This window comes from Loxodonta africana, chromosome 1 (assembly GCF_030014295.1).
Source record: "Loxodonta africana isolate mLoxAfr1 chromosome 1, mLoxAfr1.hap2, whole genome shotgun sequence".
Classification (NCBI taxonomy): Eukaryota; Metazoa; Chordata; class Mammalia; order Proboscidea; family Elephantidae; genus Loxodonta; species Loxodonta africana.
In genome coordinates, this window is record NC_087342.1 from 100,803,384 (window position 1) to 100,821,625 (window position 18,242).

Genomic DNA, 18,242 nt, shown 5'->3' on the forward strand with positions numbered 1-18,242 from the left:
GATGGTCTTCATGCAGTCCTGTTGTGTTGCAGGGGAAGGACCTCATTCCTTTCCTGCTGGGGACAAATATAGATGTGGTGTTGGCCAGGTGCTATATAGTACACACACTTAGCAAAGCAGTTCCTGGAAATGCTGACATGTGCTCAGGGTGAGAGAGGTGGGATGTGCTGATAGGCCATTCACTACTATGGGATGTGTTTTGGGTCAGGATGCCCCAGAAAGGAAGTTAGCTCATACTCACATCCCATTCAAGAAGCCAGGCTGACACATCTGGTCCTAAGGACAGGTTCATTTGTGGGTCACAGGGAAAGGCAGTAGACTGGTTGGACTGCCCCCTTCTACAGTAACAAAGGGAAGAAATGTGATTTTCTAGAATAAATGCATGTATAATTCCTTAGTGCTGAAAATATAGCCACCGCATTGTATTTAAGAATTGCAATTATTGGCATCTTTTCATAGATAACAAAATTTATTCCAATACCATATTGAAATACTATTACAGTAAAGTAAAACAAGAAGCAGTGGTGTCAGGGTGACAGTTATTTGTCACATTATGTTAAGGTTTTGACTTTTCTTTTCAGAATGTGGTCGAACTATTGCTGGAGTAACCAAAGGAGCAAAAATGATGAGATTGTATATAGACAGTGCAGCCCCGGAGAAATTAAAAGGAATGTGTGTATTTTTTGTTCGCTGTCGCAATGATGTCGCTATAAATATGAAAAATATTCATGAGGTAGGTTTAAACATTTTTTTCCAAATTGATTGTATTTTCATAGTCACATTTTTGCTTTATTTTCTCTCCCTTTCTGTATATAGGACTGAATTGTGTTCCGTGAAAATAATGTATTCACATACTCAAACGAACTGAGAAATAAGCTGTAATAGAATTTAGTGATATTTTTTATCCTTTAGATGCTGTTGTTGTTAGTTGCCGCTGAGTTAGTTCCGACTCATAGCAACCCCATGCACAATGGAACAAAATGCTGCCTGGTCCGTAACATCCTTATGATTGGCTGCAGATCGGACAATGCTCCGTTGTCATCTGTAAGGTTTCCACTGGATGATTTTTGGAAGTAGATTGCCAGGCCTCACTGCTCTTTAAATTCATCAAAATCTCATTTCTGCTGGTGTGCAAATAATTTCCATTCTTTTATTTCCTAGGAACACATTTGATTTTATTCATATGATATTAAGTGTTTATTAGATTTTTTCTTAACCTCCCCTTCACTCAATATTTTAACTTTTTTTTTTAATGGTTCTGGAAGGAGAAGAGAGAAGTGACCTAGAATGTGGACATTGCTTACCCATTCCTGGGAAGGCAGGATGGCAGAGTGGGAAAGCTGGGAATTTTAGTCAGAGCCAAATTTGCCTCTTGGCTTCACCGCTGACTAGCAGTGTATGCTTTGCTGAGTTACTTGTCCTTTCTGAGAGTTAGGGCTCTACATCCTTAAATTGGGAACAGGTGTGTTTTACTATTCCCAATTTAAGAATGTAGAGACCTAACTCCTGGAAACCCTGGTGGTATAGTGGTTAAGAGTTTGGCTGCTAATCAAAAGGTTGGTAGCCTGAATCTACCAAGCGCTCCTTGGAAACCCTATGGCGCGGTTCTACTCTGCCCTATAGGGTCGCTGAGTTGGAATTGACTGGACAGCAACATGGTTTGGTTTTGGTTAATACACACCGTGCAAGGTTGTTTTGAGACTAAATTATAATATAAGAAAAATGTGACAATATCACCCGACATACAGTAGGTCCTTAGTTGTTTTTACTATCCTTTTTTTTTTACTGTTCTACTAGTTTTTTTTTTTCTATTCCTAGAGGATCTCAATACCTTTTACAATGGGAAAAGTAACTGAAATCCAATCTAATTTTACTCTTTTTCTGCTTATGATGAAAGACTGATTTAAGAGCAGTTGTTTAACTTGGTTTAAGGTTCTAGGTTGGCAGTTATTTTCTCCTGACTTTTTGTAGATATTTTATTGTCTTCTAGTATCTCTTGTGGCTGATGAGACCTCTGCTGTTAGTGTAATTCTTCTTTCATAGGTAATTTGTCTTTTATTTCTAGTTGCTTTTGCTCTTTATCTTTGAAGTCCAGCAGTTTCACTCTGATGTTTTTATTTGTGGATGTGTTTCCTCAGTCTGCCTTCCATTTCACTTCATCAGCCTATCTTTCATTTCACTAATTCCCTCTTCAACTTGCCTATCCTATATTTCAATCCACTCCTGTTTTAAAAATTTAGTGTTTATTTTATTGGAGTTACATGTGCACATAGTTTAAAGAAAGTTGTTGTTGCAGTTGAGTTGGTGCTGATTCATGGTGACCTTATGTATCACAGGGTGAAACATTGCCTGGTTCTGTACCATCTTTATGATCAATTCATCTCGTCTTCCAGCAGTATATCGGACAATGTTCTTTTGTGCTCCATGGGGTTTTCATTGGCTGATTTTCATAAATTGATCACCAGGCCTTCCTAGTCTTTCTTAGTCTGGAAGTTCCACTGAGACCAGTCATCATGGGTGACCCTGCTGGTATTTGAAATACTGGTGGTGTGGCTTCCAGCATCATAGCAACATGCAAGCCTCCACAGCATGACAAATTGATAGACGGGTGGCAGTTAAAGAAAGTAGAGGTTCTGTAAGGGTTCTCACTGGATTGACATTTGACATTTGACTGATGGTACAGAGTCAAGGCACGATTAAGGCAATGGCACTAAACCGTACTAGTAGTCATTGTATTCTTTACTGCCACACACTTTCAGCTACAAAAAACAAAAGCGTTTTTAGTGGTCCTGGACAAACTTTTCATGTTAATTTCTTCTTGGCTTGGGATTTCTATATCAAGTAAGTAGTAATAATTGAGATTCACACTTATGGAGGGTGGGCTTTTGATTTCTTGTGGCTGATCATTCTTTTCCATCCAAAATTCTGGATAGGAGGCTAGTTTCATTGCTAGTTCCCTGGCCTGATAAGTTTTTTTTTTCTGGTCCCCTTCTCATGCACAGGGCAACCTTTCAACTGAGGACTTTTGTATAGACTCTAGGCCACACCTCCTTCCCTATGTAGAACTGAAAACGTGGAGGAAAGTGTCTCCTTGATAAGCAAACAAATGAATGGTTAAAATGTTTGTTGATTTGAGAACACTAATTTGCACAACCACTTAAGTTTCCCTGATAGTTTATAAAATATATTAATTATCTGTGTTTATGGCATGTAAAATAGGTTATGATTTTCAGTTCTTTAATGGGATTAGCATATAAAATAACATTTAGATGCCACTCTTCCAGGAAGTACTATTTACTATTCTGGATGCAACGGAAGGACTCTTAAATGGGATTAGAAGTATGCTGTCAAATGTATTTCTACCAGCTATTCTTGCAACAAGTAATTGGGGTGCTTTAAACCAGTCCAAACGAGGAGAATCTGACAAACATGTTTTCACTGAAACCATCAACAGATACCTTTCATTTTTAGATGGTAAGTGCAAAATGTAATGTTAAGTAAATTACTAAAACTTTGCAAATTAACTATAAGATATATTTTTAGAAATTAGCATTAGGGAAGAAATTTTACATCTTAAAATAAAACGAAATGAATGCTTCAAAGGTCAGTGGAGCAAGCGCGGGGGTCTGGGGAACATGGTTTGCGGGGACTTCTAAGTCAATTGGCAAAATAATTCTATTATGAAATCATTCTGCATCCCACTTTGAAATGTGGCGTCTGGGGTCTTAAATGCTAACAAGCGGCCATCTAAGATGCATCAATTGGTCTCAACCCACCTGGAGCAAAGGAAAATGAAGAACACCAAGGTCACACGACAACTAAGAGCCTAAGAGACAGAAAGGGCCACATGAACCAGAGACCTACATCATCCTGAGACCAGAAGAACTAGTTGGTGCCCGGCCACAATCGATGACTGCCCTGACAGAGAGCACAGCAGAGGACCCCTGAGGGAGCAGGAGATCAGTGGGATGCAGACCCCAAATTCTCATAAAAAGACCAAACTTAATGGTCTGACTGAGACTAGAGGAATCCCGGTGGCCATGCTCCCCAGACCTTCTGCTGGTACAGGACAGGAACCATCCCCGAAGACAATTCATCAGACATGAAAGGGACTGGTCAGCGGGTGGGAGAGTGATGCTGATGAAGAGTGAGCTAATTATATCAGGTGGACACTTGAGATTGTGTTGGCAACTCTTGTCTGGAGAGGGGATGGGAGGATAGAGAGAGAGAGAAGCCGGCAAAATTGTCAAGAAAGGAGAGACTGAAAGGGCTGACTCAAGAGGGGGAGAGCAAGAGGGAGTAGGGAGTGAGATGTATGTAAACTTATATGTGACAGACTGATTGGATTTGTAAACGTTCACTTGAAGCTTAATAAAAATTATTAAAAATAAAATAAAAAAAGAAAAAAAAAAGATGATAATCAATGTAATTATGAGACCTACAGATAAGCTATCATTAGAGTTCCTCATTCCCAGGGATTTTTGCACAACTAAATTTTTTTTTTTTTCCACCATAGCAGGACGATTCTCCTCCTGTATTCCAACCAAAAAACCAAACCTGTTGCCGTTGAGTCGATTCTGACTCATAGCTACCCTATAGGAGAGAATAGAACTGCCCCATAGTGTTTCCAAAGAGCAGCTGGTAGATTTGAACTGCTGACCTTTTGGTTAGCCCTTGAGCTCTTAACCACTGTGCCACCAGTGGTCCAACCAAACCCAGTGCCGTCGAGTCGATTCTGACTCATAGCGACTGTATACGACAGAGCAGAACTGCCCCATAGGGTTTCCAAGGAGTGACTGGTGGATTCAAACTGACAGCCTTTTGATTAGCAGCCAAACACTTAAACCACTGGGCCACCAGGGCTCCAAAAATATCACCATATTTTAAAATATATACTTTATTATTACCTACTTTGAAAACATATAATTTTATTATTTTATATTGTTAAAATACACAATCTTATTAACAAATTATCAATTAACCATCTGATGTCCAATTAGAATTGTATTATGCTTCTGTAAAGCATTAGATCTTTAAAATTTCAGTAATTGCACCTTGAAACTGCATATTGACTTTTTGCACATTGACGTTAAATGAGCATCTCTTTATTAACCTTTTTTTTTTCTTTTTAGGTGCTAGAATAAGTATAGAGGGAACAGTTAAGTTGAAGACGATAAGCAATGTTGATTTTACCAAATTGCAGACCTTCGAAGAAGTAACAGCCGCAGCTGGCAATTCAGAAACTGTTCATCAGCTAGAGGACGTGCTGATGATATGGTACAAACAAATTGAACAGGTGAGCTGATCCAAGTAATTGCGTCAAATATGAGTCGTAGTTCTCATTGGTGTCCTAGCCATTGGATTTTGTGCCTAAAAGTAAAGAGAAGAATCTTCCAGACTCTCTTTCTTCCAGATACTGTTATGAACGTTAGTCTATTCCTGACTCTAGTGCTAAGTCATTGTTCTTTATGGACCACTTAAAATCAGCTTTCAGGTAATTTTTCACTTTAAGGAGGAAACCATAACAATATGGGTTGAGAATGGAGCAATGAAGAATCAGGAACATCTAGCATTTATCCCCACTACTTTATTTATTGTTTATCCTCCTCATAAAAGAGAGAAAAAGAACAGAATTAAGAGAAAGTATCTACAGTGCTAAACACTAAGTAAATATCTCTTGGTTGATCAATGGCCTGTGTTGTCCAAGAGTTTCAGACTAGGCTCGTTAGTATCAGTTCTATAGCGGCAAGTCTGCAGCTCTGTAGCCAGTTAAATCTTCTCTAGCATAAGAAAAGCAGTAATAGGAATGGGATATGTGTCAAAACTATGAAAGGCTCCAACTTACACTACAAACACAGCAAAAAATCCAGATACCATATAATTGCCCCAAGCTGAAAGAGAACTCTATTTGCCAACTCGCCACTCTTTCGTTCCCTGAGCACATGACAGTGGAACTAGAGAAGAAAGTCTTGAATTAAGTGAGAAGTAGGGGAGAAAAATCTTGAGCAAGCAGTAGGTAGGGGAAAGCATCTCCTATTTTATCCCTCTTTAGGATTATCCCAGCAGGACTGAAGCGCATTTGGAATAGTTAAAACTGGAGGACTTTAGAAACTCCACCAAGGCATGGAGCGCTGGCCACAAAATTTGCCTCCAGGTGTCAGTTGGTAAATGAAGTAGGTAGTTGTCTACCAGAGAGTCCTGGCTGCCACTTAATATGCTACTGGAGGAAGAGGGAGTTGTAACCCATTGTGGAAATCAAGCCCTGTCCTACACCGTGGCTGAAAAGACCCTCTGCAATTATTATGAGCAATCAATTTAGCTTTTCTTTAAAAAAATGAGCAAGCAAAAGAAAATAATTAGACATAAGGAGAGTGAGCAACCTGAAATAAGGAAATCAAGTTGAGCAACTGTAGCAAATAGCCTCCAGTTACTTAAGCAGGATCAATACAGGAAATGGGACACATCTTAAAAAAAAATATTATATGGCAAAGAAAACTTGACTGCTTGCCATACACAAAAATTAATTCCAGATGGATAGGCATAAATATGAAAACTAAAACTAAAAAAATTCTAGAAGCAAACATAGGAGAATATGTCTTCATGACCCTAGTATAGCCAAAGATTTCTTAGACTTGACACAAAAGCATTAATCATAAAAGGAAATATTAGTAAATTGGATTTCATTAAAAAAAAAAAAAAAAGACTGTTCATTAAAAGATGCTATTTAAAGAGTGAAAAGGCAAGCCACAGACTGGGAGAAAATATTTGCAGGACATGTATCTGACAAAAGACTTATATCTGGAATATATAAAGCCTTCCAATAAATAAAACTATCAAAAGGCTAACAGCTCAATTTATTTAAATGGACAAAAGATTTGGATGGACATTTACAAAGAGATCCAAATAAGCATGTGAAAAGGTGCTCAAGAGATCCAAATAAGCATGTGAAAAGGTGCTCAAGAGATCCAAATAAGCATGTGAAAAGGTGCTCAACATCATTATTTATCAGGGAAATGGAAAATTAAGCCACAATGGGCGACCACTAAAATGGTTAAAAGGAATGACTGTCATTCTCAAGTGTTAGTGAGGTTATGGAGAATTGGAACCCTCATACATTGCTGGTGAGAGTGTAACATGGTAGAACTTTTCTAGAAAACCATTTAGCAGTTTCTCTTAGAATTAAGTGTACAGCTACCGTGTGACTCAGCAGTTCTCTCCTAGGTATATACCCAATAAAAATAAAAATAGTATGTCTTCTAAAAAGACTTATACGGGAATGTTCATGGCAACCCTCATCATGATCATGAAACACTGGAAAGAATCCAAATGGAAAACAGATAAACAAATTGTGATATACTTATACAGTGGAATATATACCGCAATCAAAAAGAAAGAACTACTGATGCATGGACCACCATGTATGAATCTCAAAAACATGTTGAGTGAAAGAAGCCCGTCTCAAAAAAGTAACGTTAAAAAGAAAAAACTGTAAATGAACCAGAACACAATGTAGGAGTATTTCAGTATCTTCTTAAGCAAGATACAAAACTCAGAAGCCATAAAAGAAAAAACTGATAGATTTGACGATATAAAAAAAATTCACAATTTCCATATGGCAAAAACCACCATGAGCGATGTTTAATGCCTATTTACGCCTCTTCTTCGTTGAATTGCCTGTTTTTATCCTTTGCCCAGTTTTCTTTTGGATTGCCCGATGTTGTCTTATTGAACTGATGGAGTTTAAATAATATTTTCTGGATTTTTATCCTTTGTTGGACCCCCTTGTATTGTGTGTTTTCATTTGCTATGATGTTTTTTAGTCATGTGGACATTTAAATATTGAATTTAGTTAAATGTGTTAATCACAAATGATAATCCTCCCTCAACTTGGAGACCTCCATTGACTAGGAGCCTTATGCTTTTTTGTGTTTTCTTTAGGAAACCCTTTCCTATCCCAGTGTTGTGAAGATCATTTCCTAAATTTTTTTTTTTTAAATAATGAAGTGTGACATACGAAAATGAACACAACAAAGGAAACAAAGTGTTGTAAAATGAACACCTGTGTAACTCCTACACAAATTAAATAGAACATTATCAGCACCTTACGGTTCTCCTTCATTCCTCTTCCCAATTCTAAGTCCCTTTTGTTCCCCTAGTGGTAACCATTGTCTTAATAATTATGATACTCAATTCCATGCTTTACAGTTTTACCCCATCCCCTCCATTTTCTTTTAGAAGTTTTAGCGTTTAGGCTTTTCATCCAGTTGAAATGATTACTATTTTTGTATATGACGTGAGGTAAGACTCTAATATCGTCTCTATAGTAGCCAGTTGTCCCGGAACTTTTTCCTAACCAATTTGTAGTGTCACCTCTGTCATAGACCAAGTTTCTAGACCTCTTTGTTCCATTGGTCTAGTTATTTGTTTTTGTAGTCATACCATGGTGCTTTAGTTTCTATAGATTTTTATGAAATCAGTATTTGGCATGGTAAGTCTCTGTGTTTTTCTTCAGGCTGGTATTGATTATTTTTAGTTAATTGTCCTTCCAAATTAATTTTAAGTAGAGCTTATCAAGTACCATGAAAAACCGTACTTAGATTTTGATTGGAATTTTATTGAATATATAAATTAATTTAGGGAAAATTGCCAACTTTATATAATTGAATTTTTCCATCTGTGAATACGTTATATAATGCCATTTATTTAGATCTTCTGTTGTGGAATTGAAGTATGTTTTCTTATTTTTGGAGCCCTGGTGGTTTAGTGGTTAAAGAGTTTGGCTGCTAACCAAAGGGTCAATCAACAGTTTGAATCTACCAGCTGCTCCTTGGAAACCCTATGGGGCAGTTCTACTCTGTCCTATAGGGTTGCTATATGAGCTAGAATTGACTTGATGGCAAAGGAGGAGGGGGAGGAGATTCTTATTTTCTCTATAAAACTGTCTTGTGTATCTTTTGTTAATTTTTAGGTACCTTATTGTTTTTTTTTTTTTTTGATTGTTATTATATGCTGTTGCAAATGGTATCTTTTTAGAAATTACATTTCAAATTATTAGATGTTTTATGAAGAAATGCTAGTAATATGTATAGCTCTAGCAACCTTATTGAATTTGTTTACTCTTTTTAATTGTAAGTTTGTCTTTAGGTATCCTTGGATGTTTAAAACGTAGACGATCAAGTCATCTATGATGATGCCATTTTTGTTTTTTTCATTTCCAGTTCTTAAATCTTTTATTTACATTCCTTGTCTTGGGACTTCCATTACCATGTTGAATAGAAGTGGTGATATTAGATAAACTTGTCATACCCGTGGTTTTAAAGTGATATTTTCTCAAAGATTTCACCTTTGCTGTATAATGTTTGCTATAGATTTTTGGTAGATACTTATTTATCATATTAAAAGTTTCCTCCTAGTCCTGGTTTGTTAAAAGTTTTTTAAAAAACATTATTCAGTGTTGAATATTACTTATACTTTTAGCTTCCTTTGAAAAGATGTAAATAATGAGATCTCTGGCAAAGAGGAATGTAGTATTTCTATATTCTATAAATATTTTGGATTGCAGGTGCTTATTGAGAGTGAGCAGATGAGAAAAGAAGCTGATGATTCAGGCCCACTCACTGAATTGGAGCACTGGAAACGCATGTCAGCCAAATTCAATTACATTATTGAACAGATTAAAGGGTCAAATTGTAAAGCTGTCATAAACGTGCTAAACGTTGCACACTCCAAATTGTTAAAGGTAAGAGGCCTTTTTAAACTTTGGTTTACTGTAGAGCGACTAAAACATAGTTTAAAATGACCCTTGTTGAAGTGTTTCTTAGCACAGTATGCCACAATCATATATTTAGAGGAGTTAAATTCTGAGTAAGGCTTTCTCATTTACCACAGTTATTTCCAAAAGAGGACAAAGGAAGTATGGATATGAATATTTATTACTCAATATTTCCCACACCAGTTTTGATACTACTACTGTGAGGTGATTACCAGAAAAGTGAGCATCTCTTATTTCTAAATTGTTTTTGAAATTATAAACCAACACAGGCTCATTGAGGTAAAGCACTACATATAGGGTCAAAAGGAAAACTCCCCTTTCATCATTTGTTTCACCTCCACCATTCCACCTGTATTCATCTCTGACCAATATCAGACAAGCACTTGATTTTTTCATCCCCTGTGTGGAAGAGTGGTCGGTTTATAGGAAAGTAAAATTTCTTAAGAATGAATAAAAATTCTGCTACCAAACAATACACTGACTAACTAAAGTTGGATAAAGACGTAGCAATTTTTGTTGAATTAATCTGAATTAATTGATCTTAGGCTGCCTAATGAGAAGTATACCAGTTGCCATTGAGTCAATTCTTACAATGACCCCATGTGTATGAGAAGTATGTTGTTGTTGTGAGGTGCCATCAAGTCAGGTCTGACTTATAGTAACCTTGTGTACAACAGAATGCAACACTCTCTGGTCTTGTACCATCCTCACAATCACTGTTATGCTTGAGCCCATTGTTGCAGTCACAGTGTTAATCCATCTCATTGAGAGTCTTCCTCTTTTTCACTGACCTCCTACTTTGCCAAGTGTGATGTCCTTCTCCAGGGACTGGTCCCTCCTGATAAAATGTCCAAAGTACGTGAGATGAAGTCTCACCATCCTTGCTTCTAAAGAGCATTCTGGCTGTACTTCTTCCAAGACAGATTTGTTCGTTCTTCTGGCAGTCCATGGTATATTCAATATTCTTTGCCAATCCCTTAATTCGAGCGCATCAATTCTTCTTTCATCATTGTCCAGCTTTTGCATGCATTTTAGGTGACTGGAAATACCATGGCTTGGGTCAGGTGCCCTTTAGTCCTCAAAGTGACACCTTTGCTTTTTAACACTTTAAGGAGATCTTTTGCAGCAGATTTGCCCACTGCAATACGTTGTTTGATATGTTGCCTACTGCTTTTATGGGCGTTGATTGTGGATCTAAGTAAAATGAAATTCTTGACAACATCAATTTTTTCTCTGTTTATCATATTGTTGCTTATTAGTACACCTGTGAGGATTTTTGTTTTCTTTATGTTGAGGTACAATCCATACTGAAGGCCATAGTCTTTGATCTTCATCAATAAGTGTTTCAAGTCCTCTTCACTTTCAGCAAGCTAGATTGTGTCATATGCATAAAGCAGGTTGTTAATGAGTCTCCAGTCTTGATGCCACGTACATCTTCATATAGTGCAGCTTCTCAGAATATTTGCTCAGCATGCAGATTGAATAAGTATGGTGAAAGGATACAACCCTGTCGTACACCTTTCCTGACTTTAAAGCGTGCAGTATCCCCTTGTTCTGTTCGAACGACTGCCTCTTGGTCTATGTACAGGTTCCTCATGAACACAATTAAGTGTTCTGGAATTCTCATTATTTGCAATGTTATCCATAATTTGTTATGATCCACATAATCGAATGCCTTTGCATAGTTATTAAAACACAGATAACATTTTTCTGGTATTGTCTGCTTTCAGCCAAGATCCATCTGACATGAGCAATAGTATCCCTTGTTCCACCTCCTCTTCAAAAACTGGCTGCAACTTCTGGCAGTTCCCAGTTGATGTACTGCTGCAGCTGGTTTTGAATTACCTTTAGCAAAATTTTACTTGTGTGTGATATTAGTGATATTGTTTGAAAATTTCTGCATTCTGTTGGATCAGTTTTCTTTGGAATGGGCACAAATATGAATCTTTTCCAGTCTGTTGGCTAAGAAGTTGTCTTCCAGATTTCTTGATGTAGATGAATGAGCACCTTCAGGGCTGTATCCATTTGTTGAAACATCTCAGTTGGTATTCTGTTAATTCCTGGAGCCTTGTTTTTCTCCAATATCTTCAATGCAGCCTGGACTTCTTCCTTCAGTACCATTGGTTCTTGATCATATGCTACTCCCTGAAATGGATGAACATCCACAATTCTTTTTGGTACAGTGACTCTGTGTATTCCACCTTCTTTTGATGCTCCTGTGTTATTCAGTATTTTCCCCGTAGAATCCTTCAATATTGCAACTCAAGGCTTGAATTTTTTCTTCATTTCTTTCAGCTTTAGAAATGCCAAGTGTGTTCTTCCCTTTTGGTTTTCTATCTCTAGGTCTTTGCATATGTCATTAAAGTACTTTACTTTGTCTTCTTGAGACACTCTTTGAAATTTCTGTTCAGCTCTTTGTCTTCATCATTTCTTCCTTTTGCTTTAGCTACTCGACGTTCAAGAGCACGTTTCAGAGTCTTTTCTGACATCATTTTGTGTTTTCTTTCTTTCCTGCTGTTTAGTGACTTCTTGCTTTCTTCATGTATGATGTCCTTGATATCATTCCACAACTCATCTGGTCTTTGGTCATTTGAGCTCAGTGTGTCAAATCTATTTTTGAGATAGTCTCTAAATTCAGGTGGAATATAGTCAAGGTCATATTTTGGCTCTCGTGGACTTGTTCTAATTTTCTTCAGTTTCAACTTGGACTTGCATGTGAGCAATTGATGGTGTGTTCTGCAGTCGGCCCCTGGCTTTGTTCTGAACTGGTGATACTGAGCTTCTCCATCATATAGTTTCTAGAAAAAGGAAGGTGGTACTTCAGTGACCCTTCAGTTTTTCTCAGCATGTCACACTTAAAGCTTTGCTTTCATTTCTGAGGTATACATATTTAGAGCGATGCTAATAAAAACAAGTGGGTATCCATCTTAGTTATTTAGTGCTGCTATAACAGAAATACCACAAGTGGATGGCTTTAACAAAGAGGAATTTATTCTCTCACAGTCTAGGAGGCTAGAATTCAGAGTGCCATCTCCAGGGGAAGGCTTTCTCTCTCTGTCAGCTCTGGGAGAAGGTTGCTGTAATCAACCCTCCCCAGTTAAGGATCATCTCAGTGCAGGGAAGCTGGGTCTAAAGGACATGATATTCTCTTGGCTCTTGTTACTTGGTGGTGTGAAGTCCCCCATCTCTCTGCTTGCTTCTCTTTTGTATATCTGGAAAGAGACCAACTCAAGATACAATCTAACGTTATAGATTGAGCCCTGCCTTATTAACATAACTACCTCTAATCCTGCCTCATTAACATCATAGAGGTAGGATTTACAAAATATAGGACAATCACATCAGATGGCAAAATGGTGGACAATCACACAATAATGGGAATCACGGCCTAGCCAAATGGATACACATTTTGGGGGAACACAATTCAATCCATCACAGAATCCAAAGTACAGAAGCCAAAATGTTGAAGCTATCAAGACCATGTCTTATTATAAATGACTAGTTAAAGGCACAAGTAGTGTTTATCTTTGAATAAAAGACTTCATGGTTGATGTGGTAACTGTCTTCAAATATTTGAAGGACTGCTATGTGTTCTGAAAATGTTCCATTAGGCAAAAGTGAGTAGAGGTTACCAGGAGTGAGATTTCTTCACAAAACGAGGAAGAGCTTTCTCATAATCAGAGTTCTAAACATGAACTATTTGATGGCCGCTTGGTAAGAAAAGTGTTCATTTCATATTGAGTTCACTTTACTGATCCAAACCAAAACCCGTTGCCATCGAGTTGATCCCGACTCATAGCGGCTCTACAGGACAGGGTAGAACTGCCCCATAGAGTTTCCAAGGAGCACCTGGTGGATTTGAACTGCCAACCTTTTGGTCAGCAGCTGTAGCTCTTAACCACTACACCACCAGGTTTTCCACTTTACTGATAGAAATGATTTAATAACTTTAATTCTGAAAGACCCAGAGTAAAATAATCGTGTAAATAGTTAACCCGGAAGTCACTCAAGATAGAAGCAGGTCCAGTTCAAGCCTAGAGGCAGGAGTGAAGATAGTTTCAGTTTCTTAAATAAACTAGCACATTGGTATATTTGGATGTTAATAGAATTCTTATACACTTTTTCTTAGAATTGGCGTGATTTGGATGCAAGAATCACTGATACAGCAAATGAATCAAAAGATAATGTCAGATATTTGTACACGTTGGAAAAAGTATGTCAGCCTCTCTATAACTATGACCTAGTAAGTGTGCTTTACAATACAGCTTTTAAAATTAACTTGTATAATTAATGCACTTAAAAATAACCTAAATATGTGTATATTATGAAAAACTTACACTGCAGAAGAAGTTATGGAAAAGATATGTTATCCTATTATATATATAGTAAATATAATGAAATATAAATGATATTTAATATTTTAACCTACATTTGGAATATAGCATTATCATAAGTATGACCTCTTTTCTGAATTAGGCAAAGCAAGTTCGTTGAATTTGCTTTGTCTAATTGCTGCATAACAAATTACCCCAGAATTGAGTCACTTAAAACAATAAGCGTTTATTATATCACAGTTTCTGTGGATTAGGAATCCGGGTGCAACTTAGCTGAGTCCTTCTGCTTCAGGGTTTCCCATGAGGCTGTGGATAAGCTATCAGTGGGAGTGTGGTCTCATCTGAAGGGGAAGTTAGTTGGGAGGGAATCCACTTCCAAGCTCACTCATGTGGTTGTTGGCATGACCCAGTCCCTTGTCACATGGGCAGCTGCCTTCCCCTAGGGAGAGTGATCCAAGAGAACATGAGAGAGAGCGCCAAGTTGGAAGCCACAGTCTTTTTCTAATAGCATCATTTTGGAAGTGACATTCCATCACTTCCCTTGTATTCTATTCATTAGAGGCAAATCAGCAAGTTCTGCCTATGCTCAGGAAGATAGGTTTATATAAGGATATGAATACCATGAAGGTGAGGATCATTGGGGGCTACCTAAGAGGCCACTTACTGTGGTAGATATTTCCAGTGTACAGATTAGGAAACCAAAACTCATCATGGCATAGCGACCTTGCCAGCATCATTCAGCTAATAAGTGACTCAGGAATGGAACTCACCTTTCAATTTCCAGCCTGCTGCTTTTCACTTTTCACATAATAATTCTATAGAGTTCCTTTAAAGAATAGGTAAGTACTACCATTTACTTTTATTTCTTTTATACTCTGGCATGCCATAATATTTCATATGAAATATGGGAGTTAAAGAAAGCCATCTCTCCCTGCTTTAGATAGAGAAGGGAAGTTCAGGAAGCCAGCATTTGTGAGACCTTAGTGCAGCATTTGCCAATCTTGGCTCAGTGTTTCTTCTTCTGTAAGTCATTTTTAGGCAGAAGGGCTGCCCAGATACCTGTCTGTCCACAGCCTTGTGAACCCTTGACCTTTTGTTCTAGGCATTGTGCTACATGCTTTACATAGGTTTTATTCTTCACACACAACAATCCCCATTTAAAGATTAGGAAGCTGAGCCTGAGCATGTCTCCATAATTATGAGTTGTGTTTTTCCCACCTTACTATGCTGCTTCTTCAAGTTAAAATGCTTTCAAAATAAGTTATATTAGTGTCTGACACCCATGTTCAGCATTCTCTGTTCTAAATTTTGAAGAGCTAGCCGCACTGTTCACATGGATCAGAACGCTGGCTATATGGCTGGATTGACCAGTCTTCTTAATAATAATAAAGATTAGGGTAAATGTCGGTTCCATCCTAGAGGCAGGGAAAAGGAAAGAGTCTATGTCCTATATCACCTAGATTTGGGGAAAAGAGAGGTATATGGGCAGTTGATACCCATCCCAGGAGGGCATTGGTAGCCAAAGTGTGTAATGTGCTAGGGGAGGGAAAGATGTGGGGATGAGAGTCCTGAGCAGGTGCTGTTCTCACTGCCACGCCCACCGTCCATCAGGGGATGCCGTGGGAGAGGATAGGAAAATATGAGAGCAGAGTCTTTTTATTTATTGATTCCGTAAAGAGGTGGTGGACTTTAGTTTATCTAAAACTTTTATTGTTTTCTTTTTTTCGCAAAGAATTATGACCTTCTTAAAGTTTACTGTCTGCTCACTTCTACCCCTAGTACCATCAAGTGGACCTGTGTTGCATATAAGAAAGTTTTACATCACTTCTTAGGTGTTTCTGTGTACATGGCTGTGAGTAAAGAAAACCAGATTATGTGGTGATAGAGAAATGGGGGCATTGCTTGGTTCACTCACTAGCTCGATGACCTGATGGCTCAGCTTTACAACATGCACAATTAAAATTCACATCTAAGAAAAATTAGAATTATCACATGTCACAAGCATGTGGGGTACTCAAAAGAGCTGAAGTCACAAATATTAAATACACATAAACCTAAAGTCTACTCTAAAAAGACTAACTGCAAGTATCTCTTGATGTAAAAACTAATAGATGAAGCGAATCTAGCAAAATAATGACATTTGTCAAATCTAGTGATGAGTAAAGGTGGTCATTACATAATTCTCTGTACTTTTGTATCTACTTAAAGTTTTTCATTATTAAAAAAAAAACTTGGAAAAAAGATACAATGCTTCTTATTATCAAGACCCCTAAATTTAAAAAAAAATAGTTTTTATTGTGCTTTAAGTGAAAGTTTACAAATCAAGTCAGTCTGTCACATATAAGCTTATATACACCTTACTCCATACTGCCACTTACTCTCGCCCTAATGAGTCAGCCCACTCCCTCCTTTCAGTCTCCTTTCGTGACGATTTTTGCCAGTTTCTAACCGTCTCTACCCTCCTATCTCCCCTCCAGACAGGAGATGCCAACCCAGTCGCAAGTGTCCACCTGATACAAGTAGCTCACTCTTCATCAGCCTCTCTCTCCAACCCATTGTCCAGTCCCTTCCATGTCTGATGAGTTGTCTTCGGGAATGGTTCCTGTCCTGGGCCAACAGAAGGTTTGGGGACTATGACCGCCGGGATTCTTCTAGTCTCAGTCAGACCATTAAGTCTGGTCTTTTTATGAGAATTTGGGGTCTGCATCCCACTGATCTCCTGCTCCCTCAGGGGTTCTCTGTTGGGCTCCCTGTCAGGGCAGTCATCGGTTGTGGCCGGGCACCAACTAGTTCTTCTGGGCTCAGGATGATGTAAGTCTCTAGTTCATGTGGTCCTTTCTGTCTCTTGGGCTCATAGTTATCGTGTGACCTTGGTGTTCTTCATTCTCCTTTGATCCAGGTGGGTTGAGACCAATTGATGCATCTTAGATGGCCGCTTGTTAGCATTTAAGACCCCAGACGCCACATTTCAAAGTGGGATGCAGAATTTTCTCATAATAGAATTATTTTGCCAATTGACTTAGAAGTCCCCTTAAGCCATAGTCCCCAAACCCCCGCCCTAGCTCCACTGACCTTTGAAGCATTCAGTTTATCCTGGAAACTTCTTTGCTTTTGGTCCAGTCCAGTTGAGCTGACCTTCTGTGTGTTGAGCATTGTCCTTCCCTTCACCTAACGTAGTTCTTATCTACTAACTAATCAGTAAATAACCCTCTCCTACCTTCCCTCCCTCCCCCGTCTCGTAACCACAAAAGTATGTGTTCTTCTCAGTTTATACTATTTCTCAAGAACTTATAATAGTGGTCTTATACAATATTTGTCCTTTTTCCTCTGACTAATTTCACTCAGTGTAATGCCTTCCAGGTTTCTCCATGTTATGAAATGTTTCACAGATTCATCACTGTTCTTTATAGATGCGTAGTATTCCATTGTGTGAATATACCATAATTTATTTATCCATTCATCTTTCGATGGACACCTTGGTTGCTTTGATCTTTTTGCTCTTGTAAAGAGTGCTGCAATAAACATGGGTGTGCATATATCTGTTCGTGTAAAGGCTCTTATTTCTCTAGGGTACATTCTGAGGAGTGGGATTTCTGAGTTGTATGGTAGTTCTATTTCTAACTTTTTAAGAAAACACCAGATAGATTTCCAAAGTGGTTGTACCATTTTACATTCCCACCAGCAGTGTATAAGAGTTCCAATCTCTCCGCAGCCTCTCCAACATTTATTATTTTGTGTTTTTTGGATTAATGCCAGCCTTGTTGGAGTGAGATGGAATCTCATCGTAGTTTTAATTTGCATTTCTCTAATGGCTAATGATCGAGAGCATTTTCTCATGTATCTGTTAGCTGCCTGAATATCTTCTTTAGTGAAGTGCGTCTTCATATCCTTTGCCCACTTTTTGATTGGGTTGTTTGTCTTTTTGTGGTTGAGTTTTAACAGAATCATATAGATTTTAGAGTTCAGGCACTGGTCAGAGATGTCATACCTGAAAAATTTTTTTTTTTTTTTTAGGTGGTCTTTTTCCTCTTTTGGTGAAGTCTTTAGCTGAGCATAGGTGTTTGATTTTTAGGAGCTCCCAGTTATATGGTTTCTCTTCATCATTTTTGGTAATGTTTTGTATTCTGTTTATGCCT

General features: G+C 38.0%; 1 protein-coding gene across 1 annotated transcript in view; it reads left to right on the forward strand.

Annotated features, from left to right (window-relative positions):
* The first annotated feature begins 546 nt into the window (after window positions 1-546).
* Window positions 547-18,242, forward strand: part of DNAH8 (dynein axonemal heavy chain 8) — a 347,089-nt gene continuing 329,393 nt past the window's right edge. Inside the window, exons 1-5 of the mRNA XM_003404207.4 lie at window positions 547-733; window positions 3,285-3,474; window positions 5,133-5,296; window positions 9,563-9,739; window positions 13,902-14,015. Of these exons, the coding sequence (XP_003404255.4) occupies window positions 623-733; window positions 3,285-3,474; window positions 5,133-5,296; window positions 9,563-9,739; window positions 13,902-14,015 (756 nt within the window). The 5' untranslated portion in view covers window positions 547-622. The remainder of the gene's footprint in view (window positions 734-3,284; window positions 3,475-5,132; window positions 5,297-9,562; window positions 9,740-13,901; window positions 14,016-18,242) is intronic.